General features: G+C 36.5%; 4 protein-coding genes across 4 annotated transcripts; 2 read left to right on the top strand and 2 right to left on the bottom strand.

The window, feature by feature from the left end:
- The first annotated feature begins 4,596 nt into the window (after positions 1-4,596).
- Positions 4,597-5,837, top strand: LOC122274292 (thioredoxin-like protein CDSP32, chloroplastic). The gene has a single exon (XM_043083332.1). The coding sequence runs from the start codon at positions 4,746-4,748 to the stop codon at positions 5,634-5,636; it is 891 nt and encodes a 296-aa protein (XP_042939266.1). The 5' UTR covers positions 4,597-4,745; the 3' UTR covers positions 5,637-5,837.
- A 4,258-nt stretch (positions 5,838-10,095) lies between these two features.
- Positions 10,096-11,395, bottom strand: LOC122318225 (uncharacterized protein At1g76070-like). The gene has a single exon (XM_043135429.1). The coding sequence runs from the start codon at positions 11,095-11,097 to the stop codon at positions 10,306-10,308; it is 792 nt and encodes a 263-aa protein (XP_042991363.1). The 5' UTR covers positions 11,098-11,395; the 3' UTR covers positions 10,096-10,305.
- A 2,526-nt stretch (positions 11,396-13,921) lies between these two features.
- On the top strand, positions 13,922-14,910 carry LOC122318589. Its single transcript, XM_043136092.1, has one exon. It carries the CDS (start codon positions 14,089-14,091, stop codon positions 14,554-14,556), a length of 468 nt encoding a protein of 155 aa, XP_042992026.1. The 5' UTR covers positions 13,922-14,088; the 3' UTR covers positions 14,557-14,910.
- A 1,295-nt stretch (positions 14,911-16,205) lies between these two features.
- Positions 16,206-20,169, bottom strand: LOC122318588 (probable nucleoredoxin 2). Its single transcript, XM_043136091.1, has 3 exons — positions 19,913-20,169; positions 17,843-18,337; positions 16,206-17,075 (listed from the first exon to the last, which is right to left on the bottom strand). The coding sequence occupies exons 1-3, from the start codon at positions 20,060-20,062 to the stop codon at positions 16,431-16,433; spliced, it is 1,290 nt and encodes a 429-aa protein (XP_042992025.1). The 5' UTR covers positions 20,063-20,169; the 3' UTR covers positions 16,206-16,430.
- Positions 20,170-20,622: the final 453 nt, after the last annotated feature.

The following is a 20,622-nucleotide window of genomic DNA, read 5'->3' as shown; positions in this document are numbered from 1 at the left end:
AAATCAGAGAGATTGTTAAGCTTCGGCAGATCCTCAAGAAGTGGAGAAAGCTTCGCAACACGTCAAAAGCAAGAGCATAAAGTTTCTCAAAAGAACACTTTCTTTGTCAGATAACAGTTCTACTCGAGAAGCCTCCACCATTAATGGAGTCCCGAAAGGCTATCTCGCCTCTTGTGTTAGAGAAGAGCTAAAGAGATTTGTAATACCGATTTGAGTGTTTGGGTCTCCGGACTGTGAAATTCAAACCCACACCTCTTTGCTTTTCTTCTAATAGTGAGAGAGAGCGAAAATAGTTATGAGGAGAAGGTCATGTGCCTGTTCCATAACGTTTACACCATGCTTTTAGAACAAGCATTTCTCGTATTGGTCACTGGCTTCATCCTTCTCATTATCACCTAGTCAGGGTATTCTCGATTTGGGAGGGGGTCTTTTTATTTTTTTAACATAAATTTCTTTTTATTTTTATTTTTTTAATTTGAGCAGACTTATTTTTTAATATTAAAATATGCCACATAGCCCATGCCAGTCGGGATGGAGTCTCGGGACTTTTTATAGGTGGCCGTAGCTTTTTCCGAAGAGTTTAGGTTTTAGCCTATGAAAGTGTAAAATGGACGCCCCTGATTATCTTTCCACTCAAAGGACAGTGCTACATGAATAGATATAAGAGGTGAACCGATGATAGTAAAATGTAAAAATAGTCACGATTCAACTAGCATTTTTCTACTCAAAAGTGTGAGGAATCTCTTCCTCGGATTGTCCGCCACGTTATATGGAAATCACAAGTATCTTTAGGATATATATATATATATTAGGTGGGAGTAACGTACAAAGCACGTTTGTCTAATTTTATAAAATGATTATTTGTAAAAAATAATATATATTTTATAAAAATTATTGATGTCACTTAATAATTTAAGGCATATTGGAGAAAATAAAAAAATTAGTTCAAAGTATCATATAATCCAATACATGTTTATAACATCTATAATTTTAGCAAAGATGTATACGAAAAATTTAATAAAAGTCTAACACAAAAGGTAGTTCAAAATATGTGTCATTTGATGTTTGTATTATAATTCATCAATTTATGTCATCCTGTAGACAATCAATAGAGAGAATATTGAAATTCTTATTTTGCTGTTGGTTGAGTCGATCAGGGATAACATAAAGTTAAAATATAATCTTTTTATAAAATTTGTGATATAATATTTTCTATATATAGCATATATATAAATCATAAAATATATTTTGAAATTGTTTGGCGAATTTACTCTTTCTTGATTAGCTCAAGGATCGTGGCCTTTGTCACGTGCCTATCATAGCAAGCTCACGTATGGAATATGACTTAGCGGAAGCTACGTCCTACTACCATGGGAAAAAAAAAACACTTTGATTAAACACACTTATATTATATATTATATGAGATTTTTAAATTTAGAATACTCAATAATCTGAGTTAATGAAACGTATAATACATGTATATTATACTTAGAGATTCACGTCTTATGCACCTAATACACGTGTATATGTTAAGGAGAAAGAGAAAAATATAATAATTAATCTTTAATTACTTATTATTATATAAACTATTAAGTATTATAATTATTGAGATTAATAAATCATATAACAACATTGAATGCTATCTCTCTCAATATTTATGTCTTCATTTTATGTGCCAAACAGTTAAAACAAATGGTGTTAACTTTAACGGAAAAATAAGAAAAACTGTTAAAACAAGATTTTCCGTTTCATACACACTTTTTATATATAGGAGATATATATATATATTTTCCTTTTCTTGTTTGCTTTTGCTGGTTAATTAATAATAATAATATGGAGTAAAAAGAGCGTCTGTCAAGGAGGACTTTATGCTTTCAGAGTCATTCATTAATGAAATTCATGTTGCCAAATGCCAATGTGCGTGACTGCGTGAGAGGAGGCGGACTTTCCTCAGATAATGTAGTGTCGGGGAGTGGCGTGGAGCGCACATGGATAGAGATAGGAGACACTTGTCATTTGCGTTTTGAGTAATGTTTTTGGTGTCCTGCAATGGGCTTGACTCTTGCACCTCTTTTGGCTGTTCTGTTTTGTATTATTAATTGTCAGAATCCGGACCAGTTCTGCTTCACTTTTCTGTCTTGTTTCGATCTTTTTAGCTACTACGGAAGAACCAGAAAGTAGAGGACATATGGGGGGCAATGTTTCCTTCCAAACTTTTGCTGTCTTTGTTCTTCCAATTAGTTAACACGAGTTTGAATGGACAAACTCATTCTTCATCTGAATCCCTGGTTGTAAAAATCGTTTTATATGTATTGGGTAACAAAAATTTTGAATTCTCTTTCAGAAATAGTTTCGAGATTATACAACTTTACATTATATATATTATACTTATAAAAAATTAATCATTAAATAAACATAATTTACAATCCATGTACGACTTGCAATTAACTGGTCACGCTCGGTAGTGGCATGTCCTTCGCAGCCAGGACGGTGAGTTCATAGATCCATCATTAGCCACCGTTAGATGCTAAGGAAATGAAAGCAGGCTGGCCTTTTAGGAATCATTACTAGGACTACATACCATTACAGCTGTAGGTAGCAGCAGAGTTAACAAAGAGAGAGATTCAGAGACACGGAAAGAGACAAAGAGGTGTAATAGCAGGAATAAAGCTACACGTGGCTTTGATTCCGTTCCAGTTCTTATCTTCGGTAGTTAAGCCTCTGGTTCGCTTTTACCTTGATTTGACCGAGACGTGCAGCGATAAGGAAGCTGGAAGTGTGGCCAGAGCTGTGAAGATGTCCGTGAAATTAGAAAAAGAGAAAGAAGGGATTTTTAACCATGTACGATAATTTATCCAGATGCATGTGCTTGTTTTGAAAAAAAAAAAAAACCAATACAGTATCTGCCATTTACTAAGTATACCGGGTCTATTTCGGCCGCAAATACCGGAAATCAGCCAAAACACCCCAAAATAGGCCGGAATCGGCCGAAATTTAACCTAAAATTTAATATCAAGGTGTCCAGTATTGTTATTGTTCCGGCACGATAAATGTCAATCGTGGATCTGTTTTAAAAACTTTGCTTTGTATCTTGACGATGTTTGGCAAGTAGAATCAGGACAAGTACAACTGCCTTTTGAACACATGAATATGAACCGTAAAACAACATTCCCCATAGAGCTCATGGGTAACAAGAAAAAAGAAAGTAATGCTTTGGTTTAAAAGAGCTGTTATTCCTAAATCTTTCTTGGAATCTTTTGTGTTTGGTGTTCTCTGTCCTTTGCTTTTCTCCAACTAAAATTTTGCTGGAAACTTCTTAATTGCCTTTTTATTAGTTATTTTTCCCTTTTTGGTCATTGAGGAAATGCACAGCTTGAGCTTCCACCAGAACCCAATGTTCTATGGACATTAACAAAGGGTCCGTTGGTGAAATTGGAGGAATTGGTGGGCCTTCAGAATTATTTTTACCTTATTGATTTGATCTTTTCGGTCTTGCCTTATTGGGCTCCCTCCGCAAAACATTTGAACATGCAACCCAAGATAGAAGGGCTCCCCTAAGAAATAAAAGAATATGGTAAGTATTATGAATGTGTTGTTTCAGTTCCGTGAACGTGATAGGTAGTTTCCTGGGCTTTAATTGTTGAACAAAATCTACAGGTAACAGGCCTTTTGTAACGCCATTAAATATGATGTTTTTGGACGGAGAGGGATATGCTATAGGAAATAAGGGGTGTACAGAAAACGACGCCACCAGCCGCCTTTGACCGGAACTGACCGGCCGTGTCAGGAACTGGCCGGAACCGCCTGTGAACTGGTCGGCTGACGATAGATTTCCTAAAAACCGATCGACGTCAGTTCGGCAGCGGTTTGACCCTGGTTCAAACCGTTGAACCGGCCGACTTAATAAGGTATATAATTTGTGATTTATACCTTATTTAAACGACGCCGTTTCACTTAAATAAGTGAAACGGCGTCGTTTAATATCTGAAGTTTAAAAAAAAAAACTTAATGAAACGGTGCCATTTAGCCAAACAGTGCTGTTTCATTCTAGGGTTTAAAGTCCCTCAGGTACTCTTCTTCTTCATCGATTTTCTTCTCTCTTCATTAGACGCCACCGCCCCCCCTCTCTCTCTCTCTCTCTCTCTCTCTCTCTCTCTCTCTCTCTCTCTCTCTCTCTCTCTCAAATCGCAGTGTCGCACCTCTCGGCTCTCGTCTCTCACGGTCTTAGCTAGTCGACAGTCATTGCGGCGTTATCGCCTGAAAATAGACTTCGTCGCTACCGAAGATGCCGACGAATCGACTGGAGTGACGCTAAGACTGATGTAAACGGTTTTCTCCTCTTTAAACGGTCAATTTCGGTCAAAATTTATCATCTTTTAATGATATTAGTTCGATTTTAATTTTGGTCCAAAACCAAAACCGATTGATCGGTTTTCACCTCTAGGAAATGAAACAGAACACGCTCTCTTCTTATTGTAGACCCCAGTGACCTGATAATATCTACTAATGTCCCCAGTGGACTCGTACACGTGGACTACCATGAACCACACAAACCGATCAGGTGGATATGGTTTTTGCTCAACGAGACTCCGTGCCAAATCCATGTCCCTTTTCCACCCTCTCGCTCTGCATCTCAACCTCTGGATCATCAGTACCATCTCCCAACACACATTCCCTTTTGATCACTCGCAATCTCTGAAATCCAATCTCCAAACAGACCTTCCTCTAGCACCTCTCTGTTTTTCATGGCTGCAATTACAAGCTTCTTATTCAAACCGCTCTCTTCGTTAGCCACTATCCCTAAAATTAACTCTCTCTGCTTCCATAGTTCCTTTCTGCCCTTGGTCTCTGGTCCCAAGCCTCTGCCAAGAAAACTTTTAACAAGCCGAACTCACTTTGTCACGAAGGCAGCAGCCGCATCTGGTACTGAACAGGTTAAAGCTAAAGATAGAGTAAAGCAAGTACACAGCATAGAAGAATTCGATGAAGCCCTCAGAATGGCCAAAAACAAGCTCGTAGTGGTAGAGTACGAGGGCAGCGACAGTTACCGCGACAGTAAAATCTACCCATTCATGGTGGACCTCAGCCGGACATGCAGCGACGTTGAATTCCTTCTGGTAATGGGTGATGAATCGGGGGAAACTAGGGAACTTTGCAAGAGAGAAAAAATTGAAAAAGTTCCGCACTTTAGCTTTTACAAGAACATGGTGAAAATCCACGAGGAGGACGGTATTCGCCCAGATGTGCTCATGGGAGATGTGTTATACTATGGAGATAACCATTCTGCAGTGGAGCAACTGCACAGCAGGGAGGATGTGGAGAAATTGATTGAAGATCACAAGCTTGATCACAAGCTGATAGTGCTTGACGTGGGGTTGAAGCATTGCGGGCCATGCGTGAAGGTGTATCCGACGGTGGTTAAGCTGTCGAGGCAAATGTCGGAAACGGTGGTTTTTGCACGCATGAATGGCGATGAAAACGAGAGCTGCATGCAGTTCTTGAGGAAGATGGACGTGGTGCAGGTGCCCACATTTTTGTTCATCAGAGACGGTGAGATTTGTGGAAGGTACGTGGGTTCGGGTAAGGGGGAGCTTATTGGTGAGATCCTTCGATACCAAGGAGTTCGTGTAACATAGAATCAATTAATCCTGTCACGATGAATAGCGAAGTTATCTCTTCCTACTCTTTTTTCTTTAGGATATATATCTATAATCACTTAAAACCAAGTGAGGCAAACTGGATTTGGTTGTGTAAATTTTCATGATTGTATTACTTTATAAATGAAATTGGATATGACTAAGATTAAAATGAAAAACTCATGAAAGATATGTGTATAACGATATAATGGTATGCATATATATAGCTTTTGTTTTTCATTTTAGTAAGTAATTTGTATAGTTTTAAACCTTTTTTTTGAAGTTCAAATGTAATATCTTAATTGAAATTTCAATACAAATAAGTCATTACAGTATATCTCCTTTAGTAAGTCATTTGTAATCTCTATAGGGTCATCATCCATCCACACCCTCTCGTCAGAGAAAGAAAAAGCTAGTTTTGCTGACTTGTGTGCTATATTGTTTGCTTCCCTATACACAAACCTTACCTCCCAATTTAATCTATCAGCCAATACCATCCTACATCTTCAATAATGTTTCCATGTTCTGCCCATATCTCTTCCCTACAATTGAGAGCTTTCACTACTAGTTGAGAATCTCACTCCAATACGACATCCGTGAGGGCCAACTTTGCACAGAATAGTTGCTTTTCTCAAAACCAATGCTTCAGCGACAATCGGTTTCTGTATGTAATCAACTGTTGGGCACAGACATGTCAACATCTCCCCCTCTGAATCTCTAATGACCACCCCGATACCCACCCTTTTATGTTGAACATCCACGGCTGCATCCCAGTTTCCTTTCATTACCAACTCAGTAGGCTTTTCCCATTTTACCGCTCCTCTGTCAGTACTCCAAGATGATAGCCCAGATTCACTAGTTCTGCCGGCAGCTCGTGCCCTTCTCTTCCATCTTTTTGTTAGAGTACTTCAACAGGTTATCTGCCTTCACCCCCTCGTTCACATTTTTTTATCAAATACCTTATTCACAATTCCATCCACCCCGCTCTCTGGTCTTCCCTTCACCTCAGCCAAGACCCTCGCCCCCTCCTCCTCTACATCAGTATGTGTTGGTGGGGAATTAGAGTTTGATCCTCCTTCTCCACATTTTCCTTACTACTCTCCCTTTCATTTCCTTCCATTTGCTCCCTGTAAGAACTCCATTGTTTCTCCATATTTCTTCCGCGAGAGTTGTATTGAGCATGAAACCATGTTCCATACTGGGATCTGCCATCATTTCCCTGCAGACTGTCACAACCCCCTGTACCATGGATTATTCTTCCACATCTGAAGCATAGCTTTGGAAGCTTCTCATAGCTTAGAGGAACCCAAATTCTGTTTCCCAGTAGATCGACAGTTCTACCTCTTGCTATCATCTTCCTCAAGTCTATTTCAATTTTAGCTCTAAAAAAAAACTTCCCCATCCGATTCCATCCTCACGAACATCCACTTCTATAACAGTCCTGATGGTTGCAACAATCCGAATCCCAGTTTCTCGAGTCATACACGCCATCAAGGCTTTCCCCCATTACTTTCCGTTTATCCTTCTGATTATCAAAAGTTCCCACAAATAGATTTGGAATTATTACATGAAAAACAAATGATCCCTCCAACCTCCATATCTTTAGCCAAGGTCGATCTGGTTACTTCCTTACTAATTTTGCGGTTAGAAAATAGTTTCCCTACTAAAGTTCTGTCCTCTGCTTTCACTTTCTTCATATGCTCTACACCCAGTTCAATTGGAGCATTCTCCTCCTTTGTAAGGCTTAATTGATCTCACCTTTCCTCCAGGTCCTCCATCTCTACCATCCCCAGTCCTGCAATCGGACTAAGAATGACTCCCCCACCCTTACTCTACCAGCAAGTCGAGAATCCCACTTTATGCTCTCCTCAGAGCGAGCTAATAGAAGAATTTAGCTACACTACAACTCTTGAGTATTAAGGCCACTTTGTGGTGTATAGTTTTAAACTTGGTTTGCAAAAAGTAGGCCAGACTATCTAGGTTACAAAATTCACGCTTGTGGTTCAACCGATTTTGTCAATGGTGGGATGTTATACATCATTCTACATCACACATTTTATATATTAAAATATTATTTTTTATTTTTTATTTTTTTACTCTTATTAAACTAATTAAATTATTCTATTTATCATCCACATATTACATATTTATTATAGAAAAAATGAAAAAAAAAATTAATATAAATGTGGTATGTGAAGTGCAAGAATGACAAGAAGATTTTTCCTTGTTAAGGTCCGTTTGGCAATATACTTGTTTTCAAGTAGTCTTAGATATTTTATTTTTAAATTTCACTCAAGTATAAAATATTTGCAATTTCAAATCTTTTATTTTTTTTATCTAATTATTACCTAATTATTACAGGCTTTTCAAACTCTAAAATAAAACACAAAAAATAATACTATTTTTTAAAATTTCAAATAAAAATTTATATTAAAAAATTATATTCAAATAATATTTTAACTTTATAATATTTTTATTCAACTTTCTCTCTCATTTTTTGAAATTCAATAAAATATTTTAATTCAAACTATTTACTACAATTCACATATATTGAGATATAATGAGAATTTAGTTTAATTCTGGAGTTCAAATGTTAGAGCATTTGGAATGGTTTTAAAAATATTGGGAATAGAAATGTTTTAACCATAAAAAAATTTAATTAAGTAAATTTAAACACTGATGTGGATTAATGTGGTTCGTCAGATTACAAAGTTATTTTTATTGATAAAGTAGATCTAATTTATTATATAAAATTTTGTCAATTTAAGTTTATTTTTATATAATCTCTTTATAATTATAAGACTTCTCCATTAAGAATAATCGAACGAAGTCTTATGCCAAATTGCCAATTTCTTAGAGCATTCGAAGGAGAAAAGAGAAATAGCAATTTGTTTTGTCCCACGTTTTTATTTCTTTTTAATTATTTCGAGTGGTCTCCATGCTTAATCCCTTGGTTTTAATCTTAATTAATGCAAATGATCATGAATCATTTTTCAGTCCTTATCGGATAGTAGTTTAAGATTGGGGGGAATTGTTAATGTCACGATTGGGAATAAGATTATCGATTTATACAAACATGAAAAGAATAAATCAATTGTGGGCATGTATTTGAGCAAAACAAATTAGATTCTCACGCAATGTATCCAAAAGCCTTTCATATCAATTTCAATTCCCATAATCCAACGGCCAGTGTTAGTTTTCATTATTTTAGTATACTCTATTGTATTGAAGTTGTAATTACTCAACATTGGCATTGCCGCTGCACAAAACCTTTTCAAGCATTAGCTTTCAATAAACATTTCTTTATTTCTTTTTTGTTTTTTTATCCAATTTGTCTTCTAACTGGCATCGTAGACAGATTCAAGAGTGTTGTCCCGTTTGCTGGCAATTAAGTTCCCTGTGCAAAAGCAAATACCTGGGACTTCACAAAAAGATCCGAGGAAATTATAAAAAAAGAACCTTTGTCGAAGTAGACATCAGGAGTTTTTTATTCTTTAATAAAGAAACTGATACATAAATTATATAGAATAATAAATAAAATAAGTAGTATTACGTACTTATAATTTTATTTATGATATTTATTTTATTAATTTTTAAATATCATAATTTTTAACATATTAATAATTGATATGTAGAAAAATAAAATATTTTTTATATATTTTTTCATAAATACATTTAACATTTTTTATCAAAAATATGAAAAATAAAAAAGAATTAAAAAATCTAAACAGAGAAAACACCGTAAAGGATGCCTCCCAGACCTGCCGTTGAATGGTCCAGCAGCATCCCATAGAGGAGTAGTTGCAGAGGTAGCCCGACCAGTACTGCAAAACCTCCAAGGGTGCCCGATCGACCATCCCGGTCATTCTGTGGTGTGACCGGCCACCTTTAGGAGTGGTTCTGATCACCACTCTATGTTAGTGACTATATAATTTTTCAATTATTTTTCTTTATTTTTTAGCATTTAAAATATATTCTAAGTAAAAATATATAATGAGATTGATGAGTCAAATTTCAATTTGTTCGAAAGTGTAAAACTAAAAGTCTAAAACTATAATTTACACCACATGATCTGGATCATAGATGCTGTCAAAAGGAAAAATGGAGAAGAAGACCACCAATTAAAAATCATCCCTATAATTGAAAATTATATATGCAACGGCTCACTACGGAGGTTAGACTGATCATATTTTCTCTAGTTTCCCTCTGTAAAATGTTCAAAGTATATTATATAATACGAAGTTTTATTGTTAGATCAAGATATACACCTACGTGTAACACATAAAAGATGTATATTCTCGTCATAAATAACTGTTTTTGGGGTAAATAAGTGATCATAAATATCAATTTTTCTTTTAGTGGCTTAATCATGGTTAGCTTCTTCTCTCTCTTTTTTTCATTTTTTTTACTTTTATCAAAGCAAGTCCCAGAAGCAAAAAGTAAAGAATAACGGCCAGCGGAGGACAAATTAAAAGTAAATTTGTTTGAACATTCGTCTATACATGCGCATGAATTGTAGATGCACATCAAGCCCATTACAGTTTCCTTCAGATTTCATGACATTTTCTTCTCCCCAAGCAACGACTGTTTTCTACAAATCTCAGTCACATATTTGAATTACCATGAATCTATGTAAAAACAAGAAAAAAATAAACCGGAGAAAATTACATCAATTTGCCCTGACCAAGTTTAATTCAAGAGGTATAGGTGGAGCCATTGTTCTTCTCTTCCACAGGTTGATTTCTTTTCTCGGCTGCAAAGGCACTCCTCCACCTACCATCATTATAGGTGCAGAGAAAGGAATTATGATCCCTTCTTCTTCCTCCTCTTCTTCTTCTTGATCTCTTTCTTCATCCGAGTAATAATCCCGATGGTCCTTGTCTATCGGCATAATCTGAGCCGTCCATTCAAAATCAGGTAACGAATCACGTCTACTCGAGAACCTCTTCATTTGACTCAGAGAAGGCGCTCTATCGTGAGCAGGCTTCTCATGATCTGCAGCAGAAGCATCTGAGTTTCTACCGGTTTTTGCACCGGTAAAGATCCTCCGAATCACCGAGGGATGTTTCTTTAGGTCACGAGGAGAAGACGACGACACGGCCGCCTTCAGTTGATGATCTCGAGGGTGCGAGGTGGCAATTGGCTTAGCTTTCTTGATGGTTTTCTTGTGCTTGATTTGGCCCATGCACGAGACTTTCGGGGAAGTGGGTTCTTGTGTTTCGAACGTCGACGTTTCTCCATTCTTGGGCTTCCTTCGAGCTTCATGAGGAATTATTGATATGATAGGACCCGAGAATCCTCTGCCGGCATGATGATGAGCTTTAAGCTTGCTTGTATATATCTCCAATCTCTTATCTGTATTTGGGCTGAATGGAGGGTTTTGGAAGGAGACTACTACTGCCGAAGCTGCTCTCGGTAGAAACTTCAAGATCTTGTTCTTTGGTTTAGCCTGTTTCTCCATGGTAGAACTTGATCAATTTCTTCCTCAATGATAAGTTCTAATTTATATATGCAATAAGGGTGATTTGAGGACGTTCTATGTTGACGTTGTCAATAAGATGATCAGAAAGAGAGGAGAAGAGAGATGCAGGCGTCAAATAAGATGTGGCTGACTGAGCAAACTTTCTCCGCCCACCAGTATTAAATAACACAGCTCGCTCATGTTGATGCATGCATGTATAATATACGTACGCTTCTTGCACACGACCAAATTCAATTCTGTCCGCATCCAGTGTTTTAACCCACAGGCTAAGGAATATCGACTGGCTGTAGAAACCTTCCTTAATTTCTTTCACCTTTTTCCTTTTTGCGAGGTATATATATTAATACATATCGTTTTAAAATGGTATATTGCTATCCTTTTTTAATATGCCAATAGGCTCAGACCTGGCCATTCAATGAAGACCTTTAATTATTTGTTGAAGAAAATATGAGATATTAATTAAAAACCTCATAATTAATTTTTTTAGCAATTAAATTTCTCTCTTCTTCTTATCTATTAAAGTTCACTTTTTAAGATAAAGGAATCATGTGAAGGATTTTCTCTATGCTGACTTTAAATGAAATGACGCGTAAATAAAGCTTCATAAACCTGCAGGTTGGAAGTTGAGTTCTAATTTATCCAAATGCACGCTGATGTGTCAATGTTTCTTGGTGACCCATCTTTTTTCTACACAAATTGATAAACATAAAGAAATTACAGAGTAATTACCGCCTTACTAATACTGGATGCCATTGTGACATAAAGAGGATATATAGGTGATCATATATATCATATGAAAGACTCGGAAGCATGCATGCGAATAATGTTATGTATAGTCAATAAATGTGTAAATATCATATAATCATTTAAAAAAAAATTATCATTAAAAATATTTTATTTATTTTTCATTCAAAATGGACTGTAATTATCATTCTTCCATGCATATATATAATTAATATATTAGTACAGCTGCTAGTTTGTTTTTTTGACTTGTCATAATTAAGATCGCCATTCATGATCACACCAACCGCATGAATTCCTTTCCCAGCTAATTAAGATAATAATCAATAAGTCCACCGTGTATATCTCTTGACATGAGTTTTTGGACCAATAGTATTCATCATCATCTCGTTCTCACCATTAATTGTCGGAATCTGTGTTCATATACAGCCTTGGAAATTATAAACGGTCAATGTTTTGGACTTGTTGATATGTAATATGAATCATCATACGGCTAGCTAGCTGTATTTCTCTTACTGAATACGTTTTGGACTGCTCAAATTTGATTTTCGATGAAGTCAAACGAGTCAGGCATACCACATGAGGCACATCTCTATATATTATATATATATAAGCGGTTTAAATCCGGCATGAAAATTGTGCTATGATCAGTAGTAGATATGCAGCCAGCAGAGAAACTACCATGAAAGGGCAAAAAAGAAAAACAGAGCAAAATTCTTAAGAGTCTAGTAATCTTATATACCACATTTTTATCTTATTTTTATCTTATTAAATAAAATATGACTCATTTATTACTATTAGATGATAAAGAAGCATGTAATAAATGATCATTTGATAATGATAAATGTGCTATATCATACTTAATGGGATGAAATTAAGATGGTAGTATAGTGTATAGAATTTAAAAAAAAAAATCAAAATAATTCAAATGGTCATGATACTACTATTTATTCAAAAAATTTGATAAAAAAAATAGATTTAATTATTTATATTTATCTTACAACGTGACAAGTGCATTTAATAATCACGTAATTTGAAAGCACTCTCAAACCTTATGATAGTGTGGAAATAGTCCTGATCTCAAAACTTAATTCCCCTCCCTAGCTAAGATCGAATATTCGGGAAGAAAATAATGAAGTAGAAAGTTTTCTTCAAACCCTATCTTTTTGTTTGGATGTAGGAGGTGCTAACTGCTAATTAAACGACCACTTGGTTAATTAGCGGCATTTCAGAAGCAACATGAAGATATGGAATTTAATATTTTCAATTTACTTAGTCAAGAGGAGGGTATACGCACTACTACGTATATATGACGTATGCAACAAAACTGCACTTGTACTGTTCAAAACTTTACTCCGTAAATATTAAACGAAGGTTTGGATAATAAGTTAAAGACGAAATAAATTGAGATATGTGAAAATTTAATAAAGTTGTAATGAATAAATAAGATAAATTAAAGAAATTTCTTAATCCAAAGGGAGCCTAAATGTCCTAAGTTCTATTTCATATATTTATTTCATTTGGGCGACAATCCCACCGCTGGAGCTCCCGCTTGTGCATTTGAGAATTTTTTTTTTTTTTTGTATTTTTTTTCATGTATTTGTTAATACATTTAAATATTTTTTAAAAAATAAAAAAAATTCACAATATTATTAAACAACACTTACTTAATCATTAAGTAAAATAATAATAATAATAATAAACACGACGGTAGACTCCAGCGGTATAACCAGCGGTAAACATAGGATTTTCCTTATTTTCGTTTTCACTCTAGGTCTTCGAAACTAAATTTTGATACTCTTAAGGATATCTTGGGTCCTTCAGACAAAATTCTCAACCCGGGGGGGGGGGGGGTTGGTGGACTAAGTTGAAATTATTTTTTTAATAAAATCCCAGTTCAGTTGCTTAAAATTAATAAATTATAAATTTATACAGCCTGTCAACCACCCCACCCCCCCGCGGGTGGGCATGTTCTTTCTAATGCTGATTGGGTTAGAGTTAATAAGGAAAATTTGGTTCTCTTGGAGGGCTGAAATAGAGGTGAACTTGTCTGCTCATTTTCCTTTTGGGTCTGGCCCATAGTTGTTTTTAGTGGGTCATGAACCAGTGACTACCTCGCACGGTTTACATCGCTGAGGTAGCCCCGAAAACCCAAAAACCACCATTTTTCTACAGGCCCTCTTCGTTCATCCAAAGTCCCCACCCGGCCGAAGTAACAGAGAGAGAGAGATGACCACAAGGATGCAAAAATGGGGGATTCCTCTGAAGCTCATGACGCGTCACGACATCTTTTGCTTCCGCCGTATCTTACATAACGGCCCCGACACCGTGGAAGAACTCTTGGACCGTCACTTGGTCAAGAAAGAGAAACCTCTCGACGACGACCTGGCCGAGTTGGAAACTCGGCGCCGACTCACTAGCGCTAGGCGAGAGGCGCTGAGTCTTTACCGAGACATCCTCCGCGCAACCCGGTTCTTCATGTGGCCAGACTCACGGGGCGTCCTCTGGCGTGATGTTCTCAGGGAGAACGCCCGTAAGGAGTTCGAGGAGGCCCGATTCGAGACCGACCCGGAAGTCGTAACCCGGTTGCTTATTGGTGGTCATGATGCCGTGCAATCGGCTCTCGATCAGCTCGTGGAGAAACAGAAGCAGCAAATTGAGAAAGAACGCGGCGGTGGAGATCGACGGGGTGACTGATGATTCGGGGGTAATTTTGATTCCGATGTTGATTTACAATCGAAATGTCTGTTGTGTTTTGAATTCGTTGCTGGACCAATGTAGAATTGGGACATTTGCATGATAGATTGTGCATATCAATTCTACATGATGTATTAGAGCTTCTGGACGAAAGGAGTCAATGGTTTTGAGTTGGGAAAGTCTCCAAGTCTATGTTAATGGTCTTCCAAAAGCTCTCATAGGTTTGTTTTACAACAGAGGCGGCGGAGTTTTTAGAGTAATGTGAAACCAAATGCCTAGTCACTGACTAGTAGTCAGGCCATTTGTTTCCATGAATTTTGCTTTCAGAAATATTTCTTCATTCTATTTTTATCATATTCCAAATGATGTCTTGAAAAATGATTTCTGGCCGATATATACTCAAGACCCATGTTGATCCCATGCCTTTGTAGGACGTTTATATATAATGGCCATCTGCTCACAGCCTCACACCAAGAGCTGTGGTTAAGAAATGCAAGTATAAGCTCGGGATTAGTCGGCACGTTGTTGAACAGCCGTTATAATAAAAATAATGAAATGAAAGGATAACCTACGGTCATCTTTTCTTCCAATGTATTTTATTTCTGTTTGTTTAAGGTAGTGAAAGACCACTCTCATCAGAGATTCATTGAATATAAACTCCATGCCCTATGCTATGAGAATCACAGAACTGTTGATTCCTTACACAAACTCAAACTCTCATCTCTGATTTCAAATTTAAAATTTTTATCTCATTATAACAATTTTTTTAAATTTTCACATAAAATATAATAAACAATTCAATTTTTCAAATCTCAAAACAATAATAATACTAAAAATAATATTTTAAACTCTTATCTCAAATTCAAAATTCTAATCCCTATCACTAAACGGCCTCCCCAGGCACATAAGAGTTCCAACAGAAGAACCTGCACAAAAGCTCTCTCCATCAACTTCTAGAATTCCGTGAAGTCTGATTCTTCCAGACAATGTCCTTGTATTTTGGGGCCCTGAAAGTTTTGCGATAGTTAGCAAAGCCTAAAAGAAAAATCACCTTAAGAATGACTAGTGGCCGCCCCGCAAGACCGGAGACGGTCTATACGCTGCAAATTCAAACCCACATATGAGTTTTGGGGCAGAAAAAAAATTCTAAATGATTTATCTGTATAGCAAATGAAGTGAAATGTTCGCATTAACACCTCGACTCTATTACATTATAGAAGCTTTTGTAAGTTTAATTAGGCACAAGAAGCACTCAGAGTCAGAGCCACCCCCATCGTCTAAAGAGTCTTTTATATCTCACGAGAATATTCAAGGTTACCATACTACCTAGCTTCCCTAAACTTGAGATTATGTTTCTCACTACATTGTAAATTTGCAGTCCAAGTTTCAGAGAGAGAGAGAGAGAAGAAAGATCAGAACTCAATCATTTGCTTTGAGCTACTAATTTCACTGGCTGCTGTGATGCTTACAGTCTGGTTGATCCATCAAATTCCATTAAGATTTTTGTTTTTTCTTGAGCCCCTTTTGTGGGTCATCCTAAGCGGACTTTTGTTGTGTTTTGGTCCTTGGAGCGTGGTAATTGGTACCTATTTAATGGAATCCTTTTGGATTTTACAACATATTATATGATAACAAAAGATTTGGGAAACTGGGAAGAACTTTTGCTAGTTTTAGCGCATTTCTTCCGGTAATAAATACAGTTTACAGTTTTGTTCATAGCAGCAAACAACAATAAAAGACACATTTTGAAACTCATATTAGAAGCAGATTATCCCAATTCTAAATCAGCAAACAGAAAGACGTAATCCAAATTCCAAGGCCCAAACAAGTAGCATCCGAGTTATTAGCATCAGCACGAGCAGCACCGACATGAATCAACCATCCTTATTGCCTGTAGAGGCAGGATTTGCAGAAGTGATGACACACTTGGGGTGCACCTCGTACCCACATTCCAGACACTGGTAAGCCCAACCAGAACCTTGCTCATCACAGCCGCAACAAATAAAAGGTCCTCCGCCGTTGCCTTCGGAGACCAAAGTGAGCTCGTGGCGATGCCCAGGATGGACAACCGTTCGAGGAAGGCTCTTAGCCTCTTCATCCATCTGTTTTTCCAGCAACTCCACTCTGGCCTCAGTGAAAGGGTAGGCATTTTCTTTGTACAAGTTTATCAAGTTCCTTCCTTGTTTGGTAACAGTCTTACCATCAGGGCCTAAGATTACCAAACAAGGGATATCACGCACGTCAAAATGCTTAGCAAGTTCCTTCACAGCTGGGTCTCCAAAAGGCAAGGCTAGCCAAGGCATGGTATCGAAGTAGGAGTCAAATGCCTCTTGGTCACGATCGTTTGACACAAACACTATTTCAAAGTCTTCCTCAAAATCATCTCCCTTTTCTATCGGCGTTTGCTTGATCTTGTGGTAGATGGAGGCTAATTTGGGAGCAAATTTAACACATGGAATGCACCACTGGGCAGAGAAATATAGTCCTACTGTTTTCCCAATCAGTGAAGCAACAGGCACCTGCGCAAGTGGGAAACATCCATAAGCCGGTATTGCTTGTATATGATTGCTTTTTATTTTAATAGTGCACCACTTCAAAGCATCTGTGCCATGCGGTTGGGGACTACAGTACTGCTACTGTGCCAAGGGACAAGGCCGTGGGTGGGCATTAAATCAAGAGAAATCATAGAATTCGTATAACAATAAATTCACTACTTGTCAACTTGTTTACAATTAATTATATTATTTTAAATTTTATTTGATTTGATGTGTTTAAATATAAAAAAAAGTATTATTATATTTAAAATTATATATAAATTGTGAATAGATAAATTGTATATAAATTATATATAAATATCTATCTTTTTTTTTTTTTTTTTTTAATTTAATTTGAATAAAAAATACGAAACCTCTACTAGACTTGTCGAGAGTTTGTCAATTTCGAATATACTCATATCAATTAATGTAATGGTACGTAAATGCTTTCCCTAATGAAATTTTTTTATAGGAAAATATGATCCGAGTTAAAATATATTATTTAAGATAGATATATTAAAATATGATCCTAATAAATTTAATCATAACTAGAATACATAAAAATAAATTTATAAAAATACATGATTTGACGTAATACGTAATATTTTTATTGTCAAATAATCAAATTGATTACATGTTATTATAGTTTGTAAATTTATTTTTATGTATTCTCTTATATATACATAGATTTATCGTTAATTAATCTTATAAAGACCGCTTACTGCATATCATTAGGTAACGTAGTGACTGACCTGTTCAGTTCTCGGATGACCCAAAAGATAGTCTCTGTCATGATTTGTTAGTAAATTCGTTAGGGTCTGGTTCTCATGCTTCTGCCTCTCTTCCTCATGCAGTTTGTCCAACCTCTCTTTAGTAAATGGAAAGGCTTGAATACCATACCGGTAAATGAGTTCCACCCCATCATGCAAAGTTGCAATGTCTTTATGATCGTTAGGTTGCAAAACAACTAGGCAAGGAATACCCTCGATGTCAAACTTCCGGCTCAATGCTTTCTTCGTCTCGAGATCAGAAAATGGAATAGCCAGCCATGGCATGCATGAATGGTAGTTGTTAAAGGCATCCAAGTCTTCATCGGACGACACATACACAACTTCGAAATTAGATCCAGAGGTCTTAAGTTCCTCGTAGATTCCAACCAGAACTTGGGTGAAGTTCCAGCACGGCGGATACCAGTTGGCCGAGAAGTAAAGGCCTATGACCTTGCTCTCAAGATCCAACAATTTCACCTGAGAAACACCCAGTAAACAAATTGAAGAAACTGTACAATTATTTGCATTATATTTACTTGAAAACCAAAACCCCAGAGAGAGAGAGAGAGAGAGAGAGAGAGAGAGAAGTTGCGTTAATTATCCAATTCAATGTACGTTAATGCATGGATCAAGGATAGGATACTACAGGATCGTTTACGAAAGACAACGATACAATATACATATATAGTATACAGTATAGATCCAATTTTCCTAAAACAGCACGCTCTGACGTATGTACAAGGGCAACTCCAGTGGACAGCACAGAATTCATTGCCCCGGCAAGAAGGTTCGGTCCGGTACCCAAAAAATTTGAAAACGATATCCCACCGATCTTCCTGTGTACAGGTTAAAACACTACGGACCACGTGTTGTTACAACAGCGTCGAGGTGAGGCTAAAGGAGATTAATATGAGACACCTGTGCTTTCTGGTTGGCTGTCCACGACAACCACTGCCTGGCCGGGGGTGGGTGCGCTCCTTGATTAGGACAGAAAATTTTGGCCTACATTCCTCGTGAAAATGTGCATGATCTCCAGTACTAACACTCTCAGGATTATCCTTAATTTTCTCTCTTTCTCCCCTTCTTTTGGGCTGATGATCAGCTCAAACCCCTCACCCCATTGAAAAATACGATTATCGAAACAAGCTAATCTGGATATCTTTGCTTTAACCATAAACATAATATTCAACTATAAACATGAAAGGATGAATTATGACGGATTATATACAACGAAAATAACTCGATAAAAATAGACTAATTTTAACAAAAAATAATATTTTCACATAAAATAACTAACCACTGATCAATTTTCTTATAATATTTGTTATTTCCATATTTCAGAACTCTATATATATATATATATATATAACAATTTAAATGATATATATGTGGGACTTATTGACACATAAATTAATAGTCCATGGCCATGAAAAACGTAGGAAGTTCTGATAGACCCGGTTAAAGTTTGATCTCTTTTGCTCTATATATATATGAGTTAATTGGGATTTATTAAAAAAAAAGAGATAACAAATATTCAAAATTATTATTTTAGCCTCGGAAACGTTCAATTATCTTACAAAATACTATCAACAATTAGTTCTTTTTGTAGAACCTAATTATTATTTTTTGACATATTTATATATAAAATTCAAAATAATATGTAAAAAATGTTTAGGAAATTAAGAAAACTTGACTAGGATTATCAAGGAATTAAAAAGAACAAAAGCAAAGAAAAGAATCAAAGTTATCAGAGTTATTACTCTCACCCCGACTACTCCCTCGCCTCCTTCTCTCTCTTTCTAGCTCATGTCTTGTATGTAGTCTTCTTCTTTCTTTCCCCCTTCCTTGTTTTTTCCGTCCAACGTCAATGATTTGTTAGTAAGTTAGGCAAAAAAGTGTTTATATGCTTCATCAGACGGCCTCCCATTATGTTACACAGTAATTGAAGAAGAAATAAGATCAATCAATAAAATAAATTTAACATTAAAAAAAAAAAGAATTTTAGCTCTGAAAACAAATTACTATGGAGAGAGAGAGAGAGAGAGAGAGAACCTGAGCTCCGGTTGGAGAGAGAAGATAATCACGATCTTTGGAAGCCAAAAGAGATGAGATTCTGGAGCTACTTGAGACGGCCTGCTGATCAGAGTCACCGTTTAACATGGCTTGAAAGTCGTCGACGTTCATCTCTCTCACCTCCTTCATATCTCTCTTCTCTCTTCTCTCTTCTTACTCTCTCAAAATGGGAAAAAAAAAAACGGCCCCAACACCATTCTTCCGACCCTTAAATTCCTAAGAACCATATTCTTTCTACATCATTACATCCTATTCATCACTCCCCCCATAATACACCCAACACGTGTCGTTCACGAAGAGTGCAACCTATCAATCCGTTGGTGTATATTGACAGTGCCAGGATTTCCTAAACTATATAAAAATAAAAATAAATTAAAATTAATCTAAACTGACCACGCATGCTTGACCCTCAAGCCCAATAAACAAGATCGTGCCACGTGAACGGTAGCTGATGCAACGAGCAGTAATTTCCTTGGACACCGGAATCGACCCACCGAACTGGCTGTCTATTATTGATTGATAAATTAACCTAGCACCGCAAAGGTCTGTATTCTCATAAAAGACATTGAATTTCATGTTCCGAAAAAGTTAACTGCAGACGAAGGGGAAAGAGGATAGATAGAGGGACACCTGTCTGTCGCTTTCTTTCTTTTTCTTTACCATCTTTCTTTTTTTCCCGGAAAATATCG

This window comes from Carya illinoinensis, chromosome 8 (genome assembly GCF_018687715.1).
Source record: "Carya illinoinensis cultivar Pawnee chromosome 8, C.illinoinensisPawnee_v1, whole genome shotgun sequence".
NCBI classification, from domain to species: domain Eukaryota; kingdom Viridiplantae; phylum Streptophyta; class Magnoliopsida; order Fagales; family Juglandaceae; genus Carya; species Carya illinoinensis.
Note: the sequence above shows the minus strand (reverse complement) of the source record. Positions and strands in the feature narration are given on the sequence as shown.